Here is a 25,329-nt window from a genome sequence, read left to right as displayed (position 1 = left end):
AATGTAAGATAAGAATAACAGAGAGAAAAAAGAGCCATTAGATCACCCCGGCTGTCCTCGGAAGAGGTCACGCTGAAGATCGATCTGTTGAACTGTGTGCATCGTATTTCAAAAGCCTCCTGCAGCTTAATTTGCTGGATCTCATCAAGAGATTGCTGGAAAATACTTACTGTGGCAAAAGAAACACAGATTTCCTCAAGCTCATAGAAAAATGTGTCAGTGACTGATGAGACGATGACAATTTTCAAAGAAACAAGAACATTTGAACCATTAATAGATACTTATGCAGGTGTTTACGCAGTGCTCAGCCCCTCACTGGTATGTTTTCTCTAGCTCTCTCTTGCACTGCTGTAAATTGCACAAAAGAATAGCAATAATGACACACAGAACAACTTCAAATGTCCAAAGGTGACTCTTGGAATTCACCCACTGAGCAGAAGTGCCTGTGGCAGTGGTCTGAGCAGCATTGTCCTAACTCTGGAAACACCTCACGAGTCACAGCCTGACTCTTTGGAAGGACAAACCAGTACAAGTCCTCGTGGTTTTACTTCAAAAGCCCAATTTACACAGCTTCCAACTGCGGCACAGCTCAGTAACTGGTACTTGCTGCCTCCAAATATTCCCAGTCCCGAGAAAATAATACAACCTGGCCGATGGGATGATGGTGTTACCCAGAATAACTCTGCCAATGCTTTAAGTTCAACACCTAATTGCTGAGGAGGTAAGGAGTTAATTGGCGTAATAATAAGCAGAGGGATTTGTAAGTCACTGAACCTCGCGCAGAAAGATTAGAGTCTGCAGGGGAATTACTATTAAATGTAGGTCACTGCAGTCTTAGTGTAAATATTTGAGAGCTCAACGCTTTTCCTCTTCCCTCCCCAGCACCTTTCACAGAAACCAGACTCCTGAGCAGAAGGGGGATAGATGCCCATCGATCGACCGGCTCCAGCCAGCTTGCTTGGCAACAGTCAGAGGGGCAGCACACAGAAAGAGGCCCTGGAATGACACTGAAAACTGGGGTCTGACGGTTCAGAGGAGAACGTATGAGCCCCGCTGAGGGCCAGCTCTCGCACACTGCCTGGGTGCCTATCAGGAGATCCACTCCGAACCAGCGGATGTGTGTGCAGCCAGGTCAGTGGGGGGGCACCAGACCTCTCTGTGCTTACAGACGTACCGAACAGCCAGGAAACGCCCAGAGGAAGTTCTCTGCTGTAACGTTCTACTAGAAAAAGCGGTATCCCCCTTTGAAGGAAACGCGCCTCCTCCACCACCACGAGCGCTCCCCAGGGCCACCACGCACTAACCCCCTTCGCGCCGATGCCTTTCCTTTCAGTGTCTCGCCTTGGCCCTCACTGCACCTCTGCGTCGCCTCAGCACCTGCAGGGTGCTGGACACAGACCCTGCCAGCTTTCTGGTTACGTTGCACCTATATATAAAAACCCAAAATAAGCGCAGGACATCCCAGTGGAGACCCTTCAGCAGAGCAGTGTTGACTCCTCTCGACGCTGGAAGATCGACACCTCCGGCAATGTCAAAGCAGGGACTAGTCCTGCTGCTGTGGACAGCTGAGACGAGAAGCCTGGGAGTGGCCAAATAACTTCTCTCTGTCTGAGAACACCAGACTGCACATCCTTATTCTCAGTCCTAGCAGAAAACACTCGTATTTCATCTTGTTTCAGGTGACCTAACTTGCCAGCATGTCTTTATTTAGCATCCTATGCTTGTCACCCATTCCGTAATGGTTTAGCAAATGTTAAATATAATTATACAACAGTAGGAACTGAGGCCAGCCAAGCAGAGGGGAATTCTGCCAGTTAGCTGCTGAATTTAAGTCACTACAGTGCTCTGGTAGATCCTATTATACTTAATCAGACCATCGGTCACTGCAGGTCACAAGGGCTGTCGTCACAGGCTAATTAAAGATTACAACCTCCCACTGAAATAGCAAAGTTATGCAAGGACAAAAGTCCTCCCCAGCCTGACATGACACCCACAGGACTCAGCTACGAGCATTCCTGTGACTGGACCAACAAGATGCTTTGTGAACGTCAAAGCGCGACCAATTCTGTCACAGGGTGAGGTTTTCCTTCTTTCCTCATCTCTGCTTTTCGTTTGTGCTATCTTTGTTATACAGATTAAGAGCATTTTCTTAAAAAAAAAAAGAAAAAGAAAAACCACATGAAATCCATTCCCCTTCTCTAAGTTCTAAGGAGTTCATGAACTTGTTCAAGATAAAAGAAAATGCTGTAATAATGTTTAAAAGCATCTTTAAAATATAACTCCACATATCAAACACATCCCATAACATTCTTTGCAGCTCAGAATCTTCCCTGGGTAATACACAAGAATCCACAAATATATGAACCCGTTTCCTTCCCTCTAAAATCGTACGATCTGGGAGTTGGAAGCACTGGCTGGTAGCGACAAGGCTGATGTCTAACAGAAGGTATTTTGGATAACCTGTGAAAAGCACCTTACCACGTGTTCACATCAAGTGTTCCCTGGTGCTGCATGTCCCAGCAAAGCGCTGGGAGGTCAGGGAGGTAGAGAGGATCTAGAGCGGATCCTCCCCACCCTTTTTGGACACCCACCACTCAGGGCTTCGGAGCAAAGGGACACGGTCACAGGCAGGCTAGCACTCACACAGGATACTGGTGTCCATGTCTCACTCCTTTACATTAGAAGGTTAATCTTGGTTTCTAATGAAGACAGCAGCACGTTCTCAACTGAATAAAAGCTTACAGCCACATCCTTTAAAGCAACCCTAGATCCACAAGGGATGAGTTTCCTGCGGTAGGGGTACGTGCCCCATGGGAACAGCTGGCTTGTGGGCGATTTCAGGTAAGCGAAGTAAATCAAGTATAATCGTTATTATTTCACAGAAGTAGTTAATCTAAAAAGAAAAATCTTTACTTTATGAACTAGCTACTTCATGACTGATCTTTAAAGCACCAAGAAATTCTACCCTATTAGCAGTCCCCACGTTGTTATGACGCAATGAACTCAAGGTGATACAGGATCAGGCAAAAGACTTCCCGCCGCCTTATTAACGGGCAGTATCAGAAGGGAAGGGTCACTGGAGAAGGACACGTCAGAAGCAGATTCTCCTCAGCTGGAATGAAGCACCTCGCTGCAGCAGGGCACAGACGCCATCCCTCCAGCATCCCGTTCAGCCGGGATCACCCCCCAAGCAAGCCACTACCATTTCTGGCTTGACTTTTTTGTTGAAGTACCACGACGGGCATCACAGGTCGGCTGTGCAACTGGCTGCCCAGCACCCTCAGTGCATCGGAGCAAGCCGTCCCAGCCCAGCCCTAGCCCAGCGAGGACCACGTGTCCCTAGAGCAGCGCGAAGCATAGCTGTGAGGTGGAACTAGCCAGCGCAACCTGGACATAGCGATAGGTAAAAGAAGGTTTAGAACTTCACGAATAATGATACGTTGTGTTGGGAGGCCCCTTGTCCTCGGGAGCTCTCTAGCCCTTCCAAACCTCTGTAGCTCGGTTCCAAACCTTTCTTCAGATGCCTGCAGGCAGGGTTGGTTGAATACCTAACTTCTAAACACTCAGGCCCAAGGTGCCTCCCTTCAAACTGAAAATACCGACAAAAGGCAAAACGTCCCTACAGTCAAAATCCAGAGCTCCTCCAGAGAAGTAGGTGTGGTATTGTTTTGCCAACCAACATTTTGGGACAAATCCTGTGGTAGAGAAACAGCCACCTGGAGGGCAGAAGCCGTCTCCTGAGAAGGGCACGCGCCTGCTTCCTGCCTTCAGAGTCACCTCGTTACCTGGGACGTGGCGGTACTCCTGAGCGGAGCAGGTGACAGCAGCTCAGCATGCTCTGTGGTGTCACACCGAGGGGCCACAGCTCAGCACGGCACTCGGAGCCTCAGTCACCTTGTTAAGGGGGAAGCAGCACTCGGTCCCTTAGTCTGTGCACACTCACACACACGGCAGGCACAAACCGGGTACCTCGGAGCGGAAAGACGACAGGGCAATCTGCCTGGCTAACTTCAGCGCTTCTATCCTCATTGCGGCAAACTCTAACTCCTCCTGTCCCGTGTTTGGTTGTGAGCAAGCCACAGGAAAAAGTTGATTAAGAACACAGCAAAAATGTTGAACACATTCAGAAATGGAATGTTCAATTTTCATGCATAATTCTGGGCGACAAACACATCCCACAGCCCCTCCGTGACTAGAACACCGATACAAAACGGCAGGTTTGGGGGCTTTTGTGGTAGCTGTAGAGACAAACATTTTATTAGGAGTAAATATGAACAACATTTCGGATAAAATAAATGCTTTCTGAAGCTAAAGCTGTTTCTCAGAGTCCTCGTGCCAGCCACCGCCCTCCATTCAGCCTTTGCTGGCTTACAGTCACGCGGTGAGTATTCTAGAACACACGTCCCCACGTGGAGAACTGGCCTGCAGATCCATCTGCCCTTCCGAAAGGCAGATTCTGCGTTAGATACGTGACCAGAAAAACAACGCCTGGCTTTCGTTTCAGCAGAATTAGGGCCTAAATCCCCCCCACTCATCTGTGCACAGATCTCTGCACCTCCCAAGGGCAGGTGTCAGGCAAACTCCACACATCAAGAGCAGTGTTCAAGCTTCAAAGATGTGCTTATAAAGACGGTCTAAGATAGCTGAAAGTGTTGATGAAGTTTAAGTTCATATATTGCACAAATTAAATGAAAATATCTCTGTTCCTTAAGTTCCTGAAAGGCCAAAGGCACTCTGGGAAGAATCAATCATGATTTCGCTTCTTCCCCACCTCCCTCCAAGCCTCCCCCAACCCTCCAGACGAGGCAAAGCACTCCTCTACCTGCGTACAGACCGGCTCGAAGAAAAGCGACATTTACATTTCTGCTACAAACCTGAAGTTTCTGAGCAAATACTGGGGGGTTCTTTTCTGCTAAGTCGGGATCTAGATACTCGGGCTGATCGCACATGGAGGTTTTCTTAGATATCCTATTGAGGAGAGCGTCAGCAGAGACAAAGGAGTCTTCAGGAGAGGTCTGAAGGGTAAGGAGGGCAGAGAATAAGCAACAGAGATTTTTGCCTGAGAGATTCAGGCCAGAAACAACACGTGTCTGCAAATCTTGGATTCCCAGTAACTTCCTGCCCACTGGAGTTTACCTCTGACCACACGATTCACGGGTGTAACAGACAAACATCAAGAACAATTCCTGATTTAAAATCCGAGGAAATTCTCCAAGTCTGACATGAAGTAAACTGGGCATCTCTAAAGCACTGGCTCTCAAACCATGGACCACAGCCCACTTGATACTCCCACAACAGTTTTCACCCAGTTACCACAGGCTGTGTTCACGCCATAGCTGGTGTCCAGCGCAGGCATCTCTAAGGCAGGCCAAAAGCTTGGGAGACCACCAAAACTGAGGAGAACCTCAGCAGGACTCTTTCTGCAGTCTTTACAAAGTCTTCTGCTGCTGACTGTGGATTGGCTAAATTATGTTCACAACTGTGACGTGATCAGGAGAAATACCCAACAGGAGGGTGGACAGAATTAGAATGACAAAACCAAGACCACTGGGATCTGAGCACCCAAGGCTCCCTGCAGTGAGAAGAGTATTCAAGCAAATAAGAAATGTTTTCTGATGTGCCATCAGCAGCATCATTAATATAAATTAAGCACAATATTAAAGAGATCTGCTTCTTGTTGGGAAACAAGTTTGCCTGCAGAAGTGGAGACCTGGAGGGAACCTTCATGAATTTGAGAGCCAGTGCTCTGAAGTCTGTGCCCAGCACAGGCTGGAAGCAAGGAAGAGCTCACCACTAATTCCAACCCAACCCAGAGGAACCTCGGAAAAGTGAGTTAACTGGAAGCTGGAACGAGTTCTAATGATGAACAAAGTGAATTTTGTGATACCTTATCAGTATCAGGTGACAACAATGCCATCAACAGCTCGTACCAGGGTGTGAAGGAGCACCTGCTCTTTACCAACAAAGCGCTGAAATTTCACAGTACGTGCTGCAGACCAACTCATGACTCTGTATCAAGCCCCTTACTTTATACATAAAATATTTCTTCAAACATTGGGTTAAAGCACATGTGAAAAGGTTTGTGTGAGAAAAAAAGCACTTCAAAGTATCAACTAGGAATAAGTTATCAGAAGAACACGTTCAGATTTCGCAAAATTCTTCTGATTCAATCAGTTCCATCAACCTCCCTCCCTCATTTGGCTCCTACCACATGCTGCTACCAGCATCTTTAAGTATCAGGTTGAGTTTCACTCTACTTTCTAGACCCACCTTTGCTACCTCTTACATGACACGAGAAGTTTCTGTGGGAAAACGACTGCTAAACCCCATCATAAATTACTTACTATTTCAATAGCCTCTGGAGTTGTTCCTAGGGTCATGGGCTCTAGGTCCTTCTGCTTTGACTTATCAGGTGACTGTAAGTGTGCCTCCTGGTTGGCAGTTAGGACTCGGGAAGCTGGGTGTTGTATTTTCATTCCAGAGGATTGCTGGGCTTCAGGGTCTTCAAAACTTGACCTGGAAAGATGGCGTGCATGCTTTCAGGGGGAGCACAGGGCCCTTGCAGTTCTGCTGCTGGGAACAACTAAGCAAGTCCTCTTCACTCCTTGTGTGCGCATATAAACGTACATACACACATGCGGCGTTTCACCTCAACTGTCTATCGTTACAGCCCGGAACGCTCTGCCGTTCCCTTGGGAAGCAATGCACCGCTGCCAGCTACACACAGCCGGCATTCCACCAGAGCTGTGACGCGCATTCCTTCAGTATTTCTCGCTTGCCTTTTTACCCCCTTTCTCCTTATGACCTACAACTCTCCCAACAAACAACTTTTACTAACGAGAACAGATGTCCTTAACGAGCAAAGTTTTTGGAAGTAAATACAACCCCCGCACCCTGTTCTTAGGAACTAGACTCCGTGTTCAGAAGATGTATCTAGGAAAGGCCAACGGGAAAGCTGCAATTAGGAGATTTCCAGATTGACAGGGAAGGGACTTCAGTATCTGAGAAATAAAGTAGGAAGCCACTGGCTAGTGAAACAGTGGCCACTGCGACTCTCTTCAGTGAGAATATGAAGGAGAAGTATGTCCTTATTCCTTCCCATTCTACAGGTTCTGTATCTTTGCCCTCTGTTCTCTATCATATGTCTACGCAGATGGGAATCTATTTTTAAACAAACTCAGCAACACAGAGGCAGAGGGAGGAAGCGTTGCCTGTGTACGTGCTAGGGTGGGAACCCCATGACCCGCCACCCTTCTCCACTGCCGAACCGGCCCGCAGTGACATACCCTGAGCACGGTGTGGTGGAGTCAGACAGTCTGAGGGGAGGGGACTTGACTGGGCTCTCCTGCTGCGCATCAAACATGAGGTACAGAGATTGTTTCTTCGGGGTGTTGTCATCCTGCTGGCGACACAAAAAGACAGGCTCATTAAGCAACTCAACCGTTCTTCATTAAAGCTAATTCAGGTCACTGAAGCCTTAAGTGGCCAAATGACTTGACAGACAACGAGCACCACGGGGCTGTGATACAGTCTGTGCTAACTGACACTGAGATGATGCCTTTAGGGGAGGAACCATCAAAGAACAAAACCTAAAGGGCTCACTCTTTGTAATGGCTCCTCTTCTCCCACTCATCAGATTTCTGGTCCTGTCAGGCAGGAGACTCACTAAAACTTCTCCTCAGTTTAAACATCTGATTTTCCTCCCTTCCCCTGTGGGTAGACCCCCACTGGATCTAGTCAAGGTATCAAACACGTGAATTCAATAGAAGTAAGGCAAAACAACCAATATCCTATAGTTCTGCGTCCCCTATTTCGCACTCTTTCTGTATTCTCTCCTGATTCTTTCCATCATCTTAAGAGTTTTACTCTCATATCTTAAAATAGTTCACTAGCTGCTGCAGACAGCTCTGTACTCTGCGCTGCTGGAGATGCTGATTTGCTTTTAATCTCCAGAAGGACCTACCATGATGCTAGCTTAAAAATAAAATAATAAAATGGAACAGGCTCTACAGGACAACAAAGTACATGCAATCTACCCCACGTGTGCCAATTTAAAGGAACTGGCTTTGCCAATTTCCCTGCAGGCACAGTGTAATTAATTAATTTAAGGGGTAGTGAGGCTGGTGGCACTATCAAGAGAGTATATTGTGACAGGGGAAAGAAAAAGGGGGAACTCACAGACACAGAGGAGCCTATTTTCTCCATATATTCTATTTCATATGAGTTGCCATATTCCAATTCTGCAACAGAAACAAAGAAGAACCGTTAAATACATGCCACAAAACTAGTTCTGCAGAGGTAAACGAGATCTCATTTACAAGGGCCTCTCCCGTTCTGCTGAGCACTGTGCTAGGAGGCGTTAAAAATAGAGCACACAGACAGAGAGCAGAAGGTGCACTGATTTCACCCATCTTCAACAACGAACCTATGACACACTTCAGGCAAATTCATTTGAATAATTTCAATATTCAAAAGCTTTAATAATTTCAGCTTGATCAATTTGCTGAAGATTCTGCCCCAGGGGCCAGAATATCCAGGGAGCTCCAGAGTGCTCGCAGAGCGCAGATAACTTTCCTCTATCGTGTTACCTTATAATGGAAAACACATTTTTCAATAACCAGTAATGCCGATACCAGTTTCCTTTAATGGGCGCAAAAAGATTTTAAAAGCTGTTGAGGAATGAAGTAATTTGTATTTCCTCGTGTTTATCACACAATTCTTAATTAAGGACTACTGCGGAATCTCTTCAGATCCGGAAAACGCCGACATGCTCATTGACCAGGGGGTGAGGCAGCAGCCTGGCTGCCCGGGCTGGCTTCACCTTCTAGTTTCAGAGGAAAAACCTGAGGCAGGAAGATTTACAAAGAGCCCTAAATCCAAACCCTAATAAAAATGCAAATCTTTACTGCTGCTCTCCTCCTAATCTCCTAATTACACCAGAGGGAAGAACCAGCATTTCTTTCCCATCCGTGGTCACCCCGCAGCTGCTGGAGAGGCAGACAGATAAAGCAGCGAACTGGAGAAGAGAAGCATCGCTTCCTGCACCCAAACAGAAGTCAAAACTTTGTTCAATGACACCTTAACTTAAATGGTAAAACCGTAAATGATTTGTCCCAATGCTGTCTTTTACTGTGTTTCCATCAGTTAACGCAATAACCCACTTGTACAACTGCATTTCCATTACAGATAAACTCAGTGAATGGCACACGAGCATTTACATTACAAAAGCATGAGCCAAAATTCTTCTAGATGGGGGCAGCTTGGGAAAAGTAAGGCTTGTCTCAAGACCACAGCAACCATTGTTAAAACAATCACTAAAATGTTTGTTCATTAAAACCAAACCAACCCTAAAGAGAATCTCTTACCTGTTACGTTAAAAAAAAAAAAAAAAAAGGTTCAAAGGGTACAATGTGAGTTTACAATGCTCGGAATTTCTTCACGATAAAAAGCAGCGGGGCGTTAAAGCAGTGTAATGCCACAGTCTATGTTTGATATCAAACGTAGTGAAGAGACTGCTACAAGAGCGGGCTCCTCATCTTAAATTCTTAGCACCGAATAGTTTTAATGGTAATAGGGAGCCAGGACAACCTCCTGGTATCAGATACAAGCTTCTTCCTAGTGAAAGCAAAACCAAATCTAGGGAGATTCAGACTGAATTGCAGGAGAAAGCACGAACTGCCAGCGAGGCGCATCCCGTGCCTGGTAACTGCCTCTCTGTTTCACTGACCACACGCGGAGAGCGAGGGGCATCCTGAGTGTGTACGGGGCGGCTTTACCGCCCCGGCGAGCAGCCCCTGAGCAAGGGAGCGCCCAGGCGTGCCCGCGGGCAGACACAGCGGCACCGTCCTCTGCTGGCACAGCCGGCACAGCTCCTCCACCCGCCACGCAGCTTTTGGGACAAGGCGTAGTTAACTTTGCTGATTTGGAAAGGGCAGGACGCAGATGGAACTACCTCAGCTGGAAACAAAGGGAGTAACGTTGCTCACTAAACACAGTGTGTGTCGGCTCACTGCTCTCAGAAGTTTCCAGCATAACTAGACTCTACCTCCTCCCCTAGGTCTCTCCTCTAAGACATCACATCCCCACCAAAACCTTTAGGCTCTGGTTACCTTTATACATTCAAAATTACAAATGCCCAGGATATCCCAAGGAATAAGATAATTATCTTTTATAAATACATACAACAGACTTACTAAGTGATGTCCTCCAACTCCTCCTACAAAGAGCTGCAAGATTACATCAGAATTTTCTGCTAATGATTACTGCTTATTTCTGGTCTGTGCCACAGGAAAATGGCAGCAGTTATAAGCAGCACAAGCAAGAGCTGAGAGCTGCGTGTCCCGGCTGACCCAGGAGCTGGGCTCTGTCTCTACAAAAGCCGTGTTAGGTTACAGGACAACACTCATTCTAGTAGCTGGGAGGGATAAAAATATTCACACTCAGAAATGGCCCTGAAATTACTCAAGAATTTCTCAGGGCCGCAGGAGCACGACCGTCAAGAGAAAAGAAATTATTATTTTTAAGAGATGTGAAAAGCAGAAGCATTGTTGATTATAATTAGTGTGTAATCTGAAAGTCAGACTAGACCACGCAGCACACACGAGACAAGACAATTAGCATTTAATGAGGAGCTTTGCTCACTTTCTTCTACCCACTTTGATAGCTAAAACGATTGCCTTAGAGCACCTCTCCCTAGTCTTTTGTTCCATTTCCTTCCACGTAATTTCCATTTTCCCAGATTTGGGGGGCTTATTTTCTAAAAAGTGCTTCTTTAAGTCATGGTTTTTAATACAAATGAAGTGAAGCCGATGTCTAAAAATTACAGTTTGGCATTAAAGCCAAAGAGGTTTATCCAGACCGAAACACTGATCTGTATACTCAGCTGGTTTCCAAAAAGCCCAGGTCACACATAAGCACGTGCCTAGGAACATCTGCAGTCCTGTCAAAACCACTGCGATTATCAGTCCCTGTTCACATCAAACACGCTGGACCTCACAGCTTAGCAGTTCTTCATTAGGAAAGAACTCCTCAGACCCCGCCTAAAATGGCATAAGGTAGCTTTAAAGACAGACTGGGACCCAGATGGGAAGAAAAATAAAGTCTGATCAAGAAGTCATCTAAGCCAAGTTAAAAAACGTTCTTCCTCCCCACAAAGCTGAAAATCTGCCCCTGCAGCAGGTGCTGAAAAACAGAACTCCCTCTGGTGACCCCACGGAAGGCACACAGCGATTTCCCCAACTCTGCCTTCCACGCTGCACACACCTGGGCTGACGGTTCTCTCCAGAGACACTTCCAGCTTTAGCTTACAGCTGCTTAGAGGGAGGAACGACAGGAAAAATCTTACTAAGCTGATCTAGAAGAAAACTTTATCTGGCACGTGAGTGATAAAGATCTTACGCGAGGGATATCCTGGACATTTTTATGCATAGAGACACCTGGATTCTGGGAACCGGGAGGAGAGCTGGCACGTTAGGGGTCTTCATGCAACACACAAACTTTGAGAATTTTAACCTGGGACCTTCTGCCACTGAGGTTAGAGGAACAGGCTCGGGCAAAAATCTGTAGTTCAGTGACTCCGGATCCAAGAGCGTTAACCAAGAGCAGGATCAGCCCCCAGTCTCCCACAAACGCCCAGAGAGAACAGGTAACACACAGAGAAGAGCAAAGTGTATCAGTAATTCTCCCTATAAAAGAAGAAAAAGCCTCTAAAGACCCCTTTCATTTTCCTTTAAGCTTCCTCTCTGCTCTTCCTGGAAAGCTCGAGGTTGGACTATTGAGTCTTACATGCAGCCTCCCGTAACTGCCAAGTTCCCCAGGCTGGTCCAAAGAGCATCATTTTTCAGGGTTCTCAAATAGCACCATTTGCATTCAGCCAAGCACACGCCAACCTCCTTGGAGCCGCCAGCCCCCCTCCCGCAGCAAGTGCTCCACCAGCTGGAGGAGACGGTCCTCTGGGCGGCGTACCCTCTGTGGGAGAGCTGAACTTCGTCTCGTTCACAAACGTCGACAGGTCAGACGGCTGCGGGTAATCCTGCTTGTCTGTGTTCAGGTCCACAGTCATGCAGGTCCATTTCTGACTGGTCACTGAAGACGCCAGTTTCTCCTCATCTGTCGCATGAACCACAGCAGATATGACGGGGGGTGTTTCTGGAGTAGGCAGTGGAGTGGGATCCTGCAGAAAACGAGTGCCAGTTAATCCCATTATCTTTCATTAACACGAGGAATAGCTAACTCTGGATCCCTCTGCACGACCACACTCATCTTCCGGATTCCGTACTCTTTGCTGTATAAAATACTTCAATATCTGTCACCACGTACTTGGTTTAGAACTCCACTAGCAGCAAGTTTTCCCAGCAGAACTAACCTCTTTGATGATAAACACTTGCATTGCAAAGCTGCCTTGATAAGGGGAAGAAGGCAGGCAGTTCAGTCTGTTCGGCACCTGACAGCAGTGGCACACATCACCCACGAGGGAGGGCTTTGATTACCCAAACCAACGGTTTAGGCTTCCCTCAAGAGCAGATTTTCACAGGTCTGCGAGGTCACAAACCCTTCCGTCACCTCTACGCTGTCGAGCAGCACAAATAAGAGGGTAGGACGGATAACGGGAAGACGAACAGCAGCAAGGGAGCTGTGCCACATCAAAGCAGTGAGGCCTTTGTAGGCAGAACTGCTTTTGTTAACTTCTCTTCCAAGAAAACCACCTGCCAGCAGTTTACCCGAGGAATGAAACCATCCAAGCACACGTTCTGGGGAGATCAGCCCACGTGTTTTACCCCTATTTCCCTTCCAGCCCATCAATTTGATGCATTTAGTTTCTTACTTTCTAATCTAAGAATTCCAGGGTGGACAGTAACATCTAGTTTTTCAAACAACAGACTGAAGACATTTACTATTATTTTCGCTCCATTGTGACACAGGACTTGCCAAAGTCCATTTATTAATGGTCTAAACTGGAATTGCCAGAGCAAAGACTACATCTAATATACGTTGTACACATGCTTCTAGAGACCAAAAGGTTAATACCTTATGACTGTAGCTCAGTGTGCTGTCCTTGGGCACCAGAATGCTCACATTCTTTATACAACCCTCTTCTGTTATAAAATGTACAGTTCTGCAATTACATCAAGCAGATTTCCCTTTTTTGCCCCTTTTGCATGCAGGAAAACGAGGCAGTACTTTACCTGAGAAGGAGGATCAGATAGTGGGGATCTTTTTGGTGATTTTTTCACCCTAAATGTATCACTGAAAAGAAAGTTAAAGCAGTTAATAGGGTAAAACCAGCAAGAATCTGGTCACTTCACACGTAGCGAGACACAGCTGTAGACAGTACAACCTCTGCAAGCCCACCTGCTTGAGAACCACCCCCTGCCCCGCAGCAGCACCAGAGCCATGCCAGGGTGCGTGTTCTCGTCATGCACTTGGAACAGGCCTCCACTCCCCGAAAGCTGGGAAAAAGCAGGATTGCCATATTTTCCACGCTACGTACTGACACACTTACAGCACGGAGCTGCTGCCCCAGCCCCTGCTCCACCACAGACACCCTCAGCGGCCTGAGGCAAATTACTTTGCTTTTCTGTCTGCTTCAGTCTCCCAGCTGAAAATGAGGGCTAACCCACATCTTTGGCAGGGGACTAAAACCGTGATAAACTTGGGCAGAAAGCTCCAACGAGCCTGTAAATCACCAGGGGAAGAATCGGTCTGCTCTGGATGAACCAGCCAGGCAGATGCTGCCCGCAAGGTGCCAGAACAAAGCTCTGTCGTTACAGACCAGCGCAAGGGACCCTCTTTAAAACCAACACAATAACAAACATGGCAATTCTGCTTCCAGTCCCCCCGACAGCTCACAGGGCAGGCTGGGAGCACAGACGCTGTAGCCCTTCCGAACCCCTCAGGTTTCAATCGGGCAGAAGGAACGAAGAACACATTTAGAGTCTCGGTGTGTAACTATGAACGTTGCCTTTGTGTTTAATCACAGGTGATTAAATGTATGTTCTAAGCAGGAAATAAACCACTTCTCGACCCGCCCTCTGGATGCGGATCGCCAGTGATTCACAGATGCTTACGGGAAGACGGAGAGAACCACAGCCACCTGACCGATACAGACTTCAGCGTTTGAACTGAGACACGGTGGCAAAAATGAGTGTCCTCCAGCCCACCCCTGATCGATGATGGCAAGATCAGCTCTAGAAACGATAACGGTGGGTTTCAATCGGCAGAGGGTAAATCAATACCACCTGCAGAGGGGACAATAACTTGGGCAGCTGAATATTGGTGAGTGCAATGCTACTAATTACCCAGCTATGACACTAAGTAGTAATTAGGGTAAATTACTCCTTTAAGGAGAAACACCTTATACACTATTTATGAAAGACCGATTATACAGTGTTGTACAATTTTCCTGTTTGTGTCCTGTGAAGGACACAAAATCTATATAGTTTTTAAAAGGGGATCTTCTTTGATTGGCAACCAAACGAGGCAATACATTCCTCCACCTCATTCGCAGACAGGCACCTCCCTTAAAGCAGCTCCCCTACGTGCCCGTGAAGTGAAGGAGTTAACATAAAAGCGCCATGCTGAATAATAACGGATCATGCTGCAAAATAAATCAGCAAAATTAAAAAGCCCATAAATCAAAGAGGAAGCTCGAATTGTTAGCTTAGAATTACTTACAACAGAGAACATACAGACATCACATCTTCTACCATCCTAAGACAAATAAGACAAAGAAAAGAGAGACAGACAGAAGGAACTGACAAAAAAGATAAACCTACAATACTCTGTTAATGTTAATGTGTTAAGGCAATCCCATCATGCATGTTTTCTACCTGTATAATCCTAACCCCTACTTTTCATTGTGAAATACACAGGGAGAAAAAAAAAAAATCAAGTCCTTCAGCGTTTTCAAACTCACTAATGTACTTTTGACATGCTTTCATCGTACAAACCACATCCTTCAGAGGGGTGGCTGCCCGGTTAAGTCCCCTTCCACACGCTAAGGGCCCTGCCTTCCCTGCTGGTAGCGCCTGCCTTCAGCTCACAGCACAGCACTCGTTACCACCGGGGAGGGAAAACTCCTGAATGGCAGCTGAGCTGAGGGGAAGAGCGCGGTAACGCAAGGTCTTCTGCTGTCAGCTGATTCATTCCGACAGCACAGAAAAAGCTACTTGAGCAAGTCAAACCACTGCCCTAAGCCAAGAAGGGAGATGACGTTTCCGTAAAGCTCACCTGTTCTGGCTCTCACTGAACCCTGACCTGGTGTGCTCGCAGAACAACCTGAGTGCCCCAAACCAGAAGCAAACCTTGCCAAACAATTAAGGCTAAGAAAATTTCATCTACTTGTGAGCTTCGCAGCTTCTGCTCGGCTCTTCTCATGTGCAGCGCTCGGGAAAGCCGGCACCTCGCGTTTCTAAAGCCGGTCTCCAACCACCCAACGGTTTCAAGAGCAATGTCTACGCAAGCCCCGTTTTTACTCATCATTCGGAGCAGGGGCTTGGAAGGCATCAGCTGCTCTTTGTTCAGCATGAGCTGAGCCATATGCTCTCTCTCAAGCCTCACTTAGGTATACGACCAGAGAGGAATCTGCATCGAGCTGACATCTCTTTCAAAACCTTCGCCCCTTCTCACACAGAGGTCAACACACGGACTGCTGCAGGTTTCACTCAAGAATAAAACCTGATTACTTTTACTGATTTAACACAGCCCGTGGCACAGACTCAAAGCAGTCCACGCTTAGCAATGGCTTTAAGTCATGCCTGGCTCCCGTAGGTCTACCCTAGAAATTCCCTCTCCATGAGGAACACATTTTCCAACTGGTCCACAGAGTTTTATTTCTGCACCCCTCAACAAATAGTGCTAGTAAAAACTCCCAGCTTTGCAAAATTATCCATTAATTAGGTTTTAGAAGTCCTGACATATTATAGAATCACTTCCTACTTCAAACACCCTCCTTTCTGCCCCTTGGAGTTGAAGCATCTTGCACTTCCCTCTCCTGTCCCACCACGGCAGCATTGTCAAGGAGGGTCCTACACCCTGCCTCCCCTGCCCGGCCAGGAGTCCTCCTGCTCTGCACCCCAAAGGCCCTTTTCACGGAGAAGAGAGACCAGAGGCAGGCAGAGACAAATAAAGTTGCTGCTTCCCCTGGCACCCCCCAAAGACCCTTAGGCTGATTTTCTTCTAGGAGGTCCCATGGCTGCAGGCTGTGCTCTGTATTAATATGCGGATGCTCTTATTTGTTAGAAACCCCTTCCAGAAGTAGGTTGTGGGGCTGTATCTAGCAGAGACGTAACACAAAGCAGTCCAAGCAAGGGCTGGGTCTTCCTGCAAGCCTCCTGACCTAAGAACACCACACAAGCCCCGCTCTAGGGTAGCTTCACTCCTTCCACCATGACAAAGACTTTGTGACTGTAGGACAGGGCCTTCCTTCCCAAGGATGACTGTGGCTTAGCAAACTCTTTCCAAACTCACATTGCCTCTAAATTAGCAATTTCGGAATTCCTTCTAATATTCACAGCAGACAGGTGATCCCAAGAGGTTTGTCCTGGCGGTCTGTAACTCCAGTGCAGCTAGTGGAAGATAAAGGGGACTCTGGCTGGCTGCAAACATCAGACTTACAGACCTGGTGGTACTAAAATTCCTCTTTCCTCCTCCACAGTTCCCCAGTAAGACTCAAATTGTTCCTCTTTTGCAGTTAGACTTTAAAGTCTTCTTGGTTTGGACCAAAGGCTTGGAAAACGCCTCAGCTTCACAGGGATCTTAATTCCCACCTCAGTTTTTACTAAACTTCAGGCATAGTTCAAAAGGAAGCACCATCAGAAAGAACAGGCTCCTCCCTCAAAACAACTCGACTATACTGTGGCCCCTAAAAGAAAACCAATGGCACAAGTTCCACCAATCTGGCGAGGAACGTGAATTAGAAGCCTAGAGGGCAGCAGGCTGTGCGGAGACACCCGACTAATCCCCATCTCGCCCCAGGAGGGAGGTCCTCTTCTGTACGGACTCACAGTAAGCATGTTATTTCCAAATTGCCAGGCTTTCACCATTTGGTACTCGGGTTGTTGCCAGCTGGCTGAGACGCTGAAGCCACAAAGCCATAAATATCTCACAGCTGAGATGTTTTCTCACAGATACACACAGGCTCTCAAACTCAGGTAAGTGGTATAAACATCCTGCTCACTGACTCTAGATAACCACGTCTGAACACACCGGTGTGTCAACCACGGGATCAGCGCAACCAGCCACTGAGGGGTTTGACCAAGGATCTCAAGACCACAAGCTAGGAAATTCATCCTGTCATTTCTGTCAGCTGTACCTAAAAGCTGGGTATTTCCCCATCGTGTGGCAGTCCGGGAGATTTCAACCCTTCCGCAGAATTGAAACTCTTTCATGGAAAAGAAATTTTTCACATTTTCTAGTCTTAGATCTAAAAAATATTTTTTTTTTTTTCCAGTGCTGTGCTCTTCCGTTCCGGGTTATTTTCTTTTAAATACCTTAAGCCACTGGACAGAACCATCCTCCTGCTGCGTGCAAAAGGACATTTGTCATTGCCTTGCTATTTCACACCCCACCCTCAAAAACTATGATTCCTAAAATAATCTTTACTGGTGTGAACACTTTGATCATCTTAAACAGTATCAAATTCCCAAGGTGGGGTCACAGGAAATTTGGCACAAAATTGATAAAATTGGGACGTCATCAGTTCCAAAGCCACACGGAGCCCCCAGGCTTCAAAAATCCAGTTGCCAGACCAGCGTCTGTGTCTGGCTTGTAGGTCTGGACCTGCCCTTCGGGCTGGAGACGTCAAGCTACTGAGGAAACAGGTTGAGGGAGAGACTCCCGGCATGAGTTCAGCTGTGTGGCCCCCAACACACAATGCCTTCTCCTTCCCCCGCTCAGATACGAGCCAGGTGTAACTGTGCCAAGGGCTAGCAACGCGTGTGCCCTTTAACTTACGTTTTTAGTGGCGTCTTCTTCTTTTTTGCAGGTTTATTCAAGTTGTCTCCTTCAGTTCCGTTCGTTTCGTTGGCACTGGCTGGTATCTCAAAGGATGCTGGAGATTTAGAGGGCGAGCTGGCTATCTTAGAAGAAGACTTGAAAGGGTCAACAGAGTCCTCACACACGTCTGGCTCAAAACTGTACGTCTGCTGAGGCAGTTTGGGCGATTCTTGCATTTTTGTACTAGATGAGAACGGGTTAAAGTTGGGATCATCCCACTTGTCAATATCAAAAGTGTAAGAGCCTTTTGTGAGAGGGATTTCGTTTGGATCAGCGGGTGACTTGGTCGGAGTGGTTGGAGCATTGTCAAGCTTCTCCACTGGCTTTTTAGTCTTTGGCCTCCGTAGCGGCATTTTAGCACCAGGCTTTTTACCTGCTTTTTTGGGAGGAGGGGTACTCTCCTGCAGGTCTTCACTCACCCCTTTCTCTTCAGAATAATCAAACTCCAGCCTCACCGCGACGCCTTTGACTGGAGGGTCGTCTTGTCCTCCAGTGTCAGGCGGGGTCACCTCCACAGCCTCCAGTGCCGTCGTAAGAGGTAGCGTTTTCTTACTGGCAGGGGGAGAGTTTTGTACTTTGCCACCTCCGGTGCTAAATGCACTAATCTCTTCCAAGCTGTCTGGATCCAAAGGGTAGGATCCTTCAGGCACAGGCGGGGCCTCCTCACTCTCCGCAGAGGTTTTAGAAGGTTCAGTACATTCGGGCTTTACTGAGTCAGCCTTCGCTTCAGATGCTGTTTTATCCTCACCTGGGGCACAAGCTGCTGGCTCAGACGGTTCCTGGGGCGTTTCCTTCACTGGTGGAGCATCCAGGGATTTTTTTGCTGACTGCTTCTTTTTTAAGGAAGCTGGTCTGGATTTCTTTGTTCTCTTAAGGGTACTAGAAGCACTGCTTGAACCAGTACCGTACGCATCTGCTGCCGGCGCTAACGTCTCACTGTTCCCAAGATAAGATGCTCCATCAAAATCACTAGCTTGCAAGCTAAGAGATCGAGACAACGTAGACTTGGAAACTGGGACTGAATCAGTAGATTTTCTTCGAACATTCGCTTTGGGGTCTCGATTCTTCGATTCTGGAGAGCTTGGTCCTAAGGCATGGAGAGAATCAACCAACTCGATGTTATCAAAGTCCAAGTTGTAAGTTCCACTGCTGGCTATTGGCTTGTCCTCATCGAAGACGGCAGAAAAAGAATGGGAAGGGGGACGGAAAGGTCTGTCTTCAGCTGATTCACTCTGCGGCACATCGGTTACAGGTGCAGCTTCTAGACATAATCCTGCAAGGACAAACAGAACTCGGTGAATTTTAAATGCATTTTTAAAATGGGAGCTTAACAAATTTTACTTCAATCTCGCATTACTATAGATAAGAAGAAAAAAAAGTGGGCTAAGCAGAGGTTAAAGCACACACAAACCAAAGTGACACTTCCAATATACGAACTAGATTAGGGAAAAAATCCTTCTGTTCTCCGCAGAGAAGGATTCAGGGCGAGTTTCCTGCACACACAAAATACACATTTGCAATAGCCTCCAGAGCATCTCCTCACACTAATTACCGCTTCGTTAAAGAGATGGATATTGCTGTAACATGCTAAATATGCCCAATACCAGAAAAATCTCAACACCGAGTACTTTATTCCTCACATTTTCTACCACTGTAACACGAGTTCACAGAATCGTGTCAGAGCTTTTATGCAGTAAACGCCCTGCGAGTTGACTGGTGCTTCAGCAGTTACAGGCTGATGCGAAGTTTTCTTTCCCATGTGCTATTTTTGCCAGTTTCCCAGAGGAACATGCTTCCTCTCCACAAGCCCTCAATGCTGCGCCTCCCTCTGCCCCAAGCAGTCAGCACGATCCACTTTGACCTCGTAGTGCCGAGTTTCTAACGAGACACGAATCACTGAGAAGTTCATATGAAATAAATTACGGTGAAGCTCAGGAAGTTACTCAATTACAGTACTGTACAAATATTCTCAGCTGAAAATCTTCCTTAAAAAAGGCTGCTCGAAGCTCCCTACAGATTGTGTAAAACAGATTTCTCAAAGCATAGTTCTAACACTTCGATGAAAAGGAACTTTTATGGAGAGAATTATTTGCTAAAACTGTTAAACCAAGCAGCTTCCCCTTGCAATTAAAGACTTGTTTATTGAGTGGGGTCCTGAAAAGATTTCTAGAAGCCTCTTGACTTGGGATGCAAGAACTATATTGGTCAAAATAGAAAATACAGGGTGCATCAACAAGCAAGAAAATCTACGGGTAGGAACGGATCGAGGTGACGGTCCTTTCTGCCTTTCAGCTCATGAAAGCTCATTACTAAAGTGTTTTACAAAAAAAGGGTTTGTTGCTGCTGTCATCGCGCTCTCTACCTCAACGTAACACAGGCACCTACGTCTACCCGTGTGTGTCCCAGGCAGCCAGGGGAATCTCTCCCCAGCTCGCAGTTCCAGCTGCTGTAAGCCAGTTGCACTGAGCTCTAACTGGTCCATACTGGAGCAAACCCCCAGTGTTTCCTGTCGAAACAAAGCAGCATTCTTCATGCTGGCAGTTTTTTAATTACACAATTATGAAGAAAAGCACCCATACAAAAATGAAAGCTCTTCTCATCCTTAAATGACTTGAGAGAAATTTCCACACATCTTTTTCATCCTAATCTTGACATGTCTTGCAAAATTATTCCCATTTTCCCCGTTACGCTCATTAACAGTGTTCATAAAAGCAATACAGACAGTAATTGCTCTTAGTCAGATGCTACGAATGGATTTAAGAACAGAAAAAAACCATTTTTCCTTTGTTTCAGAGGAAATTATATTCCTGCATAGAGATTACAAGAATTACTGTAGATGTACAGGACAGGTTTAAGAAAACTGGACAAAAACATCCCACAGGTCCTCTTCGAGTGGCACCACATCATCCAGAGGCTGCCAAAGCAACGACAGCTACAGAGTTTCTCATTTCAGACTGTGGAGTTTACTAAATTACATCAATTCAAATAATATTTTCATGTGTTTTCCTGCTAAACGAATGCTAACAATGCGGTGGTACTTCAGGGTGGTTGATTCTTCTCCTGAATCCCCCTGGGACGGAGCTAGGTTTCAGCCCGGCTGAGGGGTCGCTAATTAGACCCGATTTGCCAGCCGAGCTGGAGCTCGCTTCACACTTTGACACTGATGGCACTGATGGACGTCGGTGCCATGAAGAAGGGGACTCAGAGAGCACCATGGAGCTCCTGCAGGAGCCCGAGCTGCACGTTACACTGGAGGGGAAGGGAAGCCGCCTGGCAGGCAGGCACTGCCCCGCACGCTCGCGCAGCTCCACCACAGCAGCAGAGTACAAATGTAGGTCAGCATCAAAGACGAGGGATCTGAACGAGAAGCCGCCTGCAATCGGGCGCTGTTTTTGTTCCAGCGTGCGCCCAAGGCCCCAGCAGGATAGAGAGCCCTTGTTCAAAGCCAGCACAAACACGCATTTAAAGAGAAGAGAAGAACCCCGACGCCCTGCAGGACTTGGCCTGGAAACGACAGGCACGGTGGGGCTCAGGTTAGGGATGCCTCACAGCGGCAGAGGGAGCGTACGAGGCTTCCCAGCTGCTCGGAGCGAAGCAGCGGTCAGATGTGGAGTGCTCCACACAGCGCAGAGCTTGAACCTTTACGTCACAGCTTCCTCCTCACCAACCCCTCTGCTCGAGGTCCGCGGTGCCGCTCGACTCTCTGCTGTCCTGTCCGTACCGTTTCCTTACGAGCCCGTAGTAGGTGACACGGTCCCCGAAAGCACGGCTCTGGGTAGCGCTGCCGTTAGGCTCTCCCAGCAGACCCGGCTCCGTACCGCTAACCGCAGAGAAACTGGGGAAGGAGAGCTGAACCGAAGGAAGCTGGGGAAGGAGAGCTATCGCGAACCGGCGTGGCTGGACTATGCCAAGAGGCAGGAAGAGGAAATTCCCTGACACCAACAGCGCGCCCAGAGAGCGGGGCCGGGTGTCCCCTCACACCACCGAACCCCGTATCACCAATTACAGCATTTTACTGAAACGCCATTTGATCCCCAAGGAATGTCCTACAACACGAGCTGTGAACACTAAGGAGGGCTCGCCCTGGAGAGAGGCCAGCACAAGGTTAAAAATAAGGGTTTTGCCTTTTATGGGTGCTGACATCCCCATGAATTACACCGGTAAGTTCTGCCCACGGGTGGAGATTCAGTTTTATAAAGCATTCCAAGAACACGAGCGATAGCAGGGAAACCTGTCACCAAAAGAGCCAGGCACACCCCTAGAGAAATCTCCCCTTTCATTCACTAAAAAAGAAGGTCCAAGTTCTGCTCCTTCCACAAGGGAATTTCTCTGATTTCAGAGAATTTTTGCCTGGATCAGGTATGAAACCCAAAACCAACCCCCAAACCAAAGGCAATAAGTAACCCCAGACTTCTTGTGCCCAGGTGGTGAGACCTCTCCACGAGAGCTGCGCGACGGGTTTAACTCCCGGCATTTCCACCTGTCACCTGTTAAGGCAGAAGAAAAAGTTTCTAGAGATATATTATAAGACTGTTTGCATTAATAAGCAGAAAAATCTCTGTTACCAGTATCAACAAAAATGAATTTAAAAATCAAAACCATTTTGAGGCACCTACAGAAATGTATTTTTGTACATTACAAAACAGGTGCTGGTAAAGCTCTGATGTCCCACACGAAGGGCCAGGCAGACACATACACCGCTTGGCTCAGCCTTCTTTAATTCAGATTTCTTCTAAAAGATATTTTAAAGAGGAAAATTAAATATCTGCACCAGTTATGAGCTTATTGAATCTAAATCTGAACTATTTCTTTGCAAATAATGAAAATATATTAAGGAGTTAGAACATATAAAGTACTTATAGGAATGTTAAATGTTCTTCCCTTTAAATTACATCATTCTTCTAGAGGGGGAGGACAGCTGATAATTTGGTTTTGTTGACGTACCTGTAACACGGGGGAACCTCATAGGCTGAAAAGAGAAGGGCTTAACACAGCTGAGCTGGAAACAAAAGGAAACACTACTCTGAAAGGCTCAGAAGCAAAATTTAACCAGTTTTAACAAAGCAAATAGAGAAGAAGTCAAATTCTAGTTATGTTTTCTAGAGAAAAGCAGAGAGAAATGCATGGAAGATGCATACAGTGCGCACCCACATTCCCTGTTGTAACGAAATGCCTCCGGGGACAAGTGCACTCGCCTTTAGCGTAGAGGAATGGGAGTCACCTCACACCAGAAGTTTTGAAACAGTTCATTTCAAGTTCCTGCTTGTTACGGAAGCCTTTGAAGTTATAAAATCAATTAGCGACAGTATTTACCGTGAAAATACTTTTGCCACTTACTCTGAGAGAAAACTTTGGATATATTATTTTCAATTTTTCTGTGTTAGGCTTCAAAAGGACAAACAGAGGAATGTTTTCCATCCCTAAAAGCAGGTTTGTTTTTCTCTGGGTCACCTCCTCTCTACTGGAAAGCCTGACCTCAATTTCCCTGGCAGGAGAAGGACCTGAATATAGGTCTCCCATATCCTGATCAGCGGGCTGTAACTCATTGAGGGGACTGTGGCTCTCGCATCCCCCCGAACTCAGAAATTAATTGGGGAAGACAGCAGGGACAGAGAAGAACGGCCCTTGCCTAGGCAGATATTCCCGGCCAGGAACAGGGGGTGTTTGGGAAAAAGGGCTTGGAGCACTTTCTGGTGCTCAGCTCGCTGGCACGAGAGACAAGAGGACACTGCTGCGATAAGCTGATGAGCCAGGCAACAACCAGTTACAACACTACCAAGATAATAAACAAATCGGGGGGCTGGAAGGGCTCATCGGTGACTCTTTCCGGGGTTCAGAGGTAGTTTCCACATGTGCTCTGACTCGTCATCCCCTCCGGACTCGCCTGCAGACTGATTCCCCTCTCCTGCTCTGCTGCTGATGGACTGGAGCCATGCAGCAGGTTTTACCCCACCAGGAGCTGGCATAAACCCAGGCTGAGTCTAGCTGTATTTCGCTGTCACTGTGTTTATTAAGCTAGCGTTGAAGTCGACCTAATTAAAAACTCTCCTCTTGGCTTCCCAGCAGTGGGGTCCAGCTGTTTCTCTAACGGTACCGTACAGCACAACCGCAGCTGTCTGCATAGGTAATTATTGTCAGATATAGACGAAATATCTCTTTAAACACCCACTGTGCTCCCTCCCTCCCACCCAAACACGCGCTCTGTCACCAAGCTCATGTAGAAGACAAAGCCATGCAGCTGGTGAACCAGAAACCCAGCTGGGCATCGCTGCCTCTCGCTGCGTGTGTGCCAGGCTCCCCGGTTGCCCGTATTCCTTACTCCTCTTTTATTGAGACCGATTTATTTAGCCGTACGGTACCAGCGAGGAACGATGCTTCAGCTGCCGCTAACCCCCACGGAAGGGACTCGTTCTCTTTGTGCGCAGCCTGTGAGGTCAGTAAGCTACAGGATGACTGTTACTCGAGTGGTTTATCAAGCACAAAACGTTTGACTGTTCCCATTTCTGAAGCAGCACGCAAACACCTAAGCTATGCTCTTGGTATTATTTTCTTCTAAAGATTTCCAAACACAAATGAATGCTTTGTGCTGCCCTCCTACATTTGAATTCTTTCTGCATTACACATCTTCCTTCCGTCACATCAATTACCCTCTTGTATAACTCCGTTTTGGAACGCTGAAGGCAGCTCCCCTAGTTTGTGGTAACTTGCCTCTCCTGGACACGTCTTACTTGTACACTAATGTTTTCACCTCTGCCATCCAACAGCCTGCAGATATTTCTGAAGGTAGGAGACCGAGTACATCTCTTCCCCGCCAGCGTGAACTGCACGGAAGGGAAGGAGGGGCAGATCTGGGAGGCAGGGAGAGGCGGCACACGTGCCAGGGCAGCACACGTGTAATCAAGGGTCTGAAGATAATCCACTGCTGTAATTAAAACCACTCCAATCCTGTTTAGAATATGCGTTCTTTTGTTCTCTCAGCACTTATTTTGTAACCATTAGATTGTGAAAGATTAGAGAAAGGAAAGAAGCTGGGGAATGAGTAACGCTGTTTGTCTCAGTGAGAGGGAACTGTCACAGCAGAAAGCGAGAACTGTCAGAGTGCCTCAGCACTTCACTTTGCTTTGTGGAACCAGTTTGTTGAACTTTCCTAGCCTCCTACAAACACATACAATAAATTATGATCTTAACGAGCATCCCTTAATGCGTGTCTCCCAGGAAGGCGTGAAGGGGCTTACGACTTATTTGTCACCTTCCTGACGATCGAAATCAAAGCTGAACAGCCTTTGTAACACCCTGCCCCCGCCCGCCTCGGACACGGCTTTGTGCCCTGCTGAA

At 47.1% G+C, this 25,329-nt stretch overlaps 1 protein-coding gene across 1 annotated transcript in view; it reads right to left on the bottom strand.

Annotated features, from left to right (window-relative positions):
* TACC2 (transforming, acidic coiled-coil containing protein 2) overlaps positions 1-25,329 on the bottom strand; it is a 43,617-nt gene that overhangs the window by 17,200 nt on the left and 1,088 nt on the right. The window contains exons 2-7 of the mRNA XM_010140174.1: positions 17,953-19,267; positions 13,185-13,245; positions 11,965-12,172; positions 8,179-8,240; positions 7,287-7,402; positions 6,345-6,516 (exon numbers count right to left, since the gene is read on the bottom strand). Of these exons, the coding sequence (XP_010138476.1) occupies positions 6,345-6,516; positions 7,287-7,402; positions 8,179-8,240; positions 11,965-12,172; positions 13,185-13,245; positions 17,953-18,347 (1,014 nt within the window). The 5' untranslated portion in view covers positions 18,348-19,267. The remainder of the gene's footprint in view (positions 1-6,344; positions 6,517-7,286; positions 7,403-8,178; positions 8,241-11,964; positions 12,173-13,184; positions 13,246-17,952; positions 19,268-25,329) is intronic.

Source organism: Buceros rhinoceros, unplaced genomic scaffold (assembly GCF_000710305.1).
Source record: "Buceros rhinoceros silvestris isolate BGI_N320 unplaced genomic scaffold, ASM71030v1 scaffold9647, whole genome shotgun sequence".
NCBI classification, from domain to species: Eukaryota; Metazoa; Chordata; class Aves; order Bucerotiformes; family Bucerotidae; genus Buceros; species Buceros rhinoceros.
Note: the sequence above shows the minus strand (reverse complement) of the source record. Positions and strands in the feature narration are given on the sequence as shown.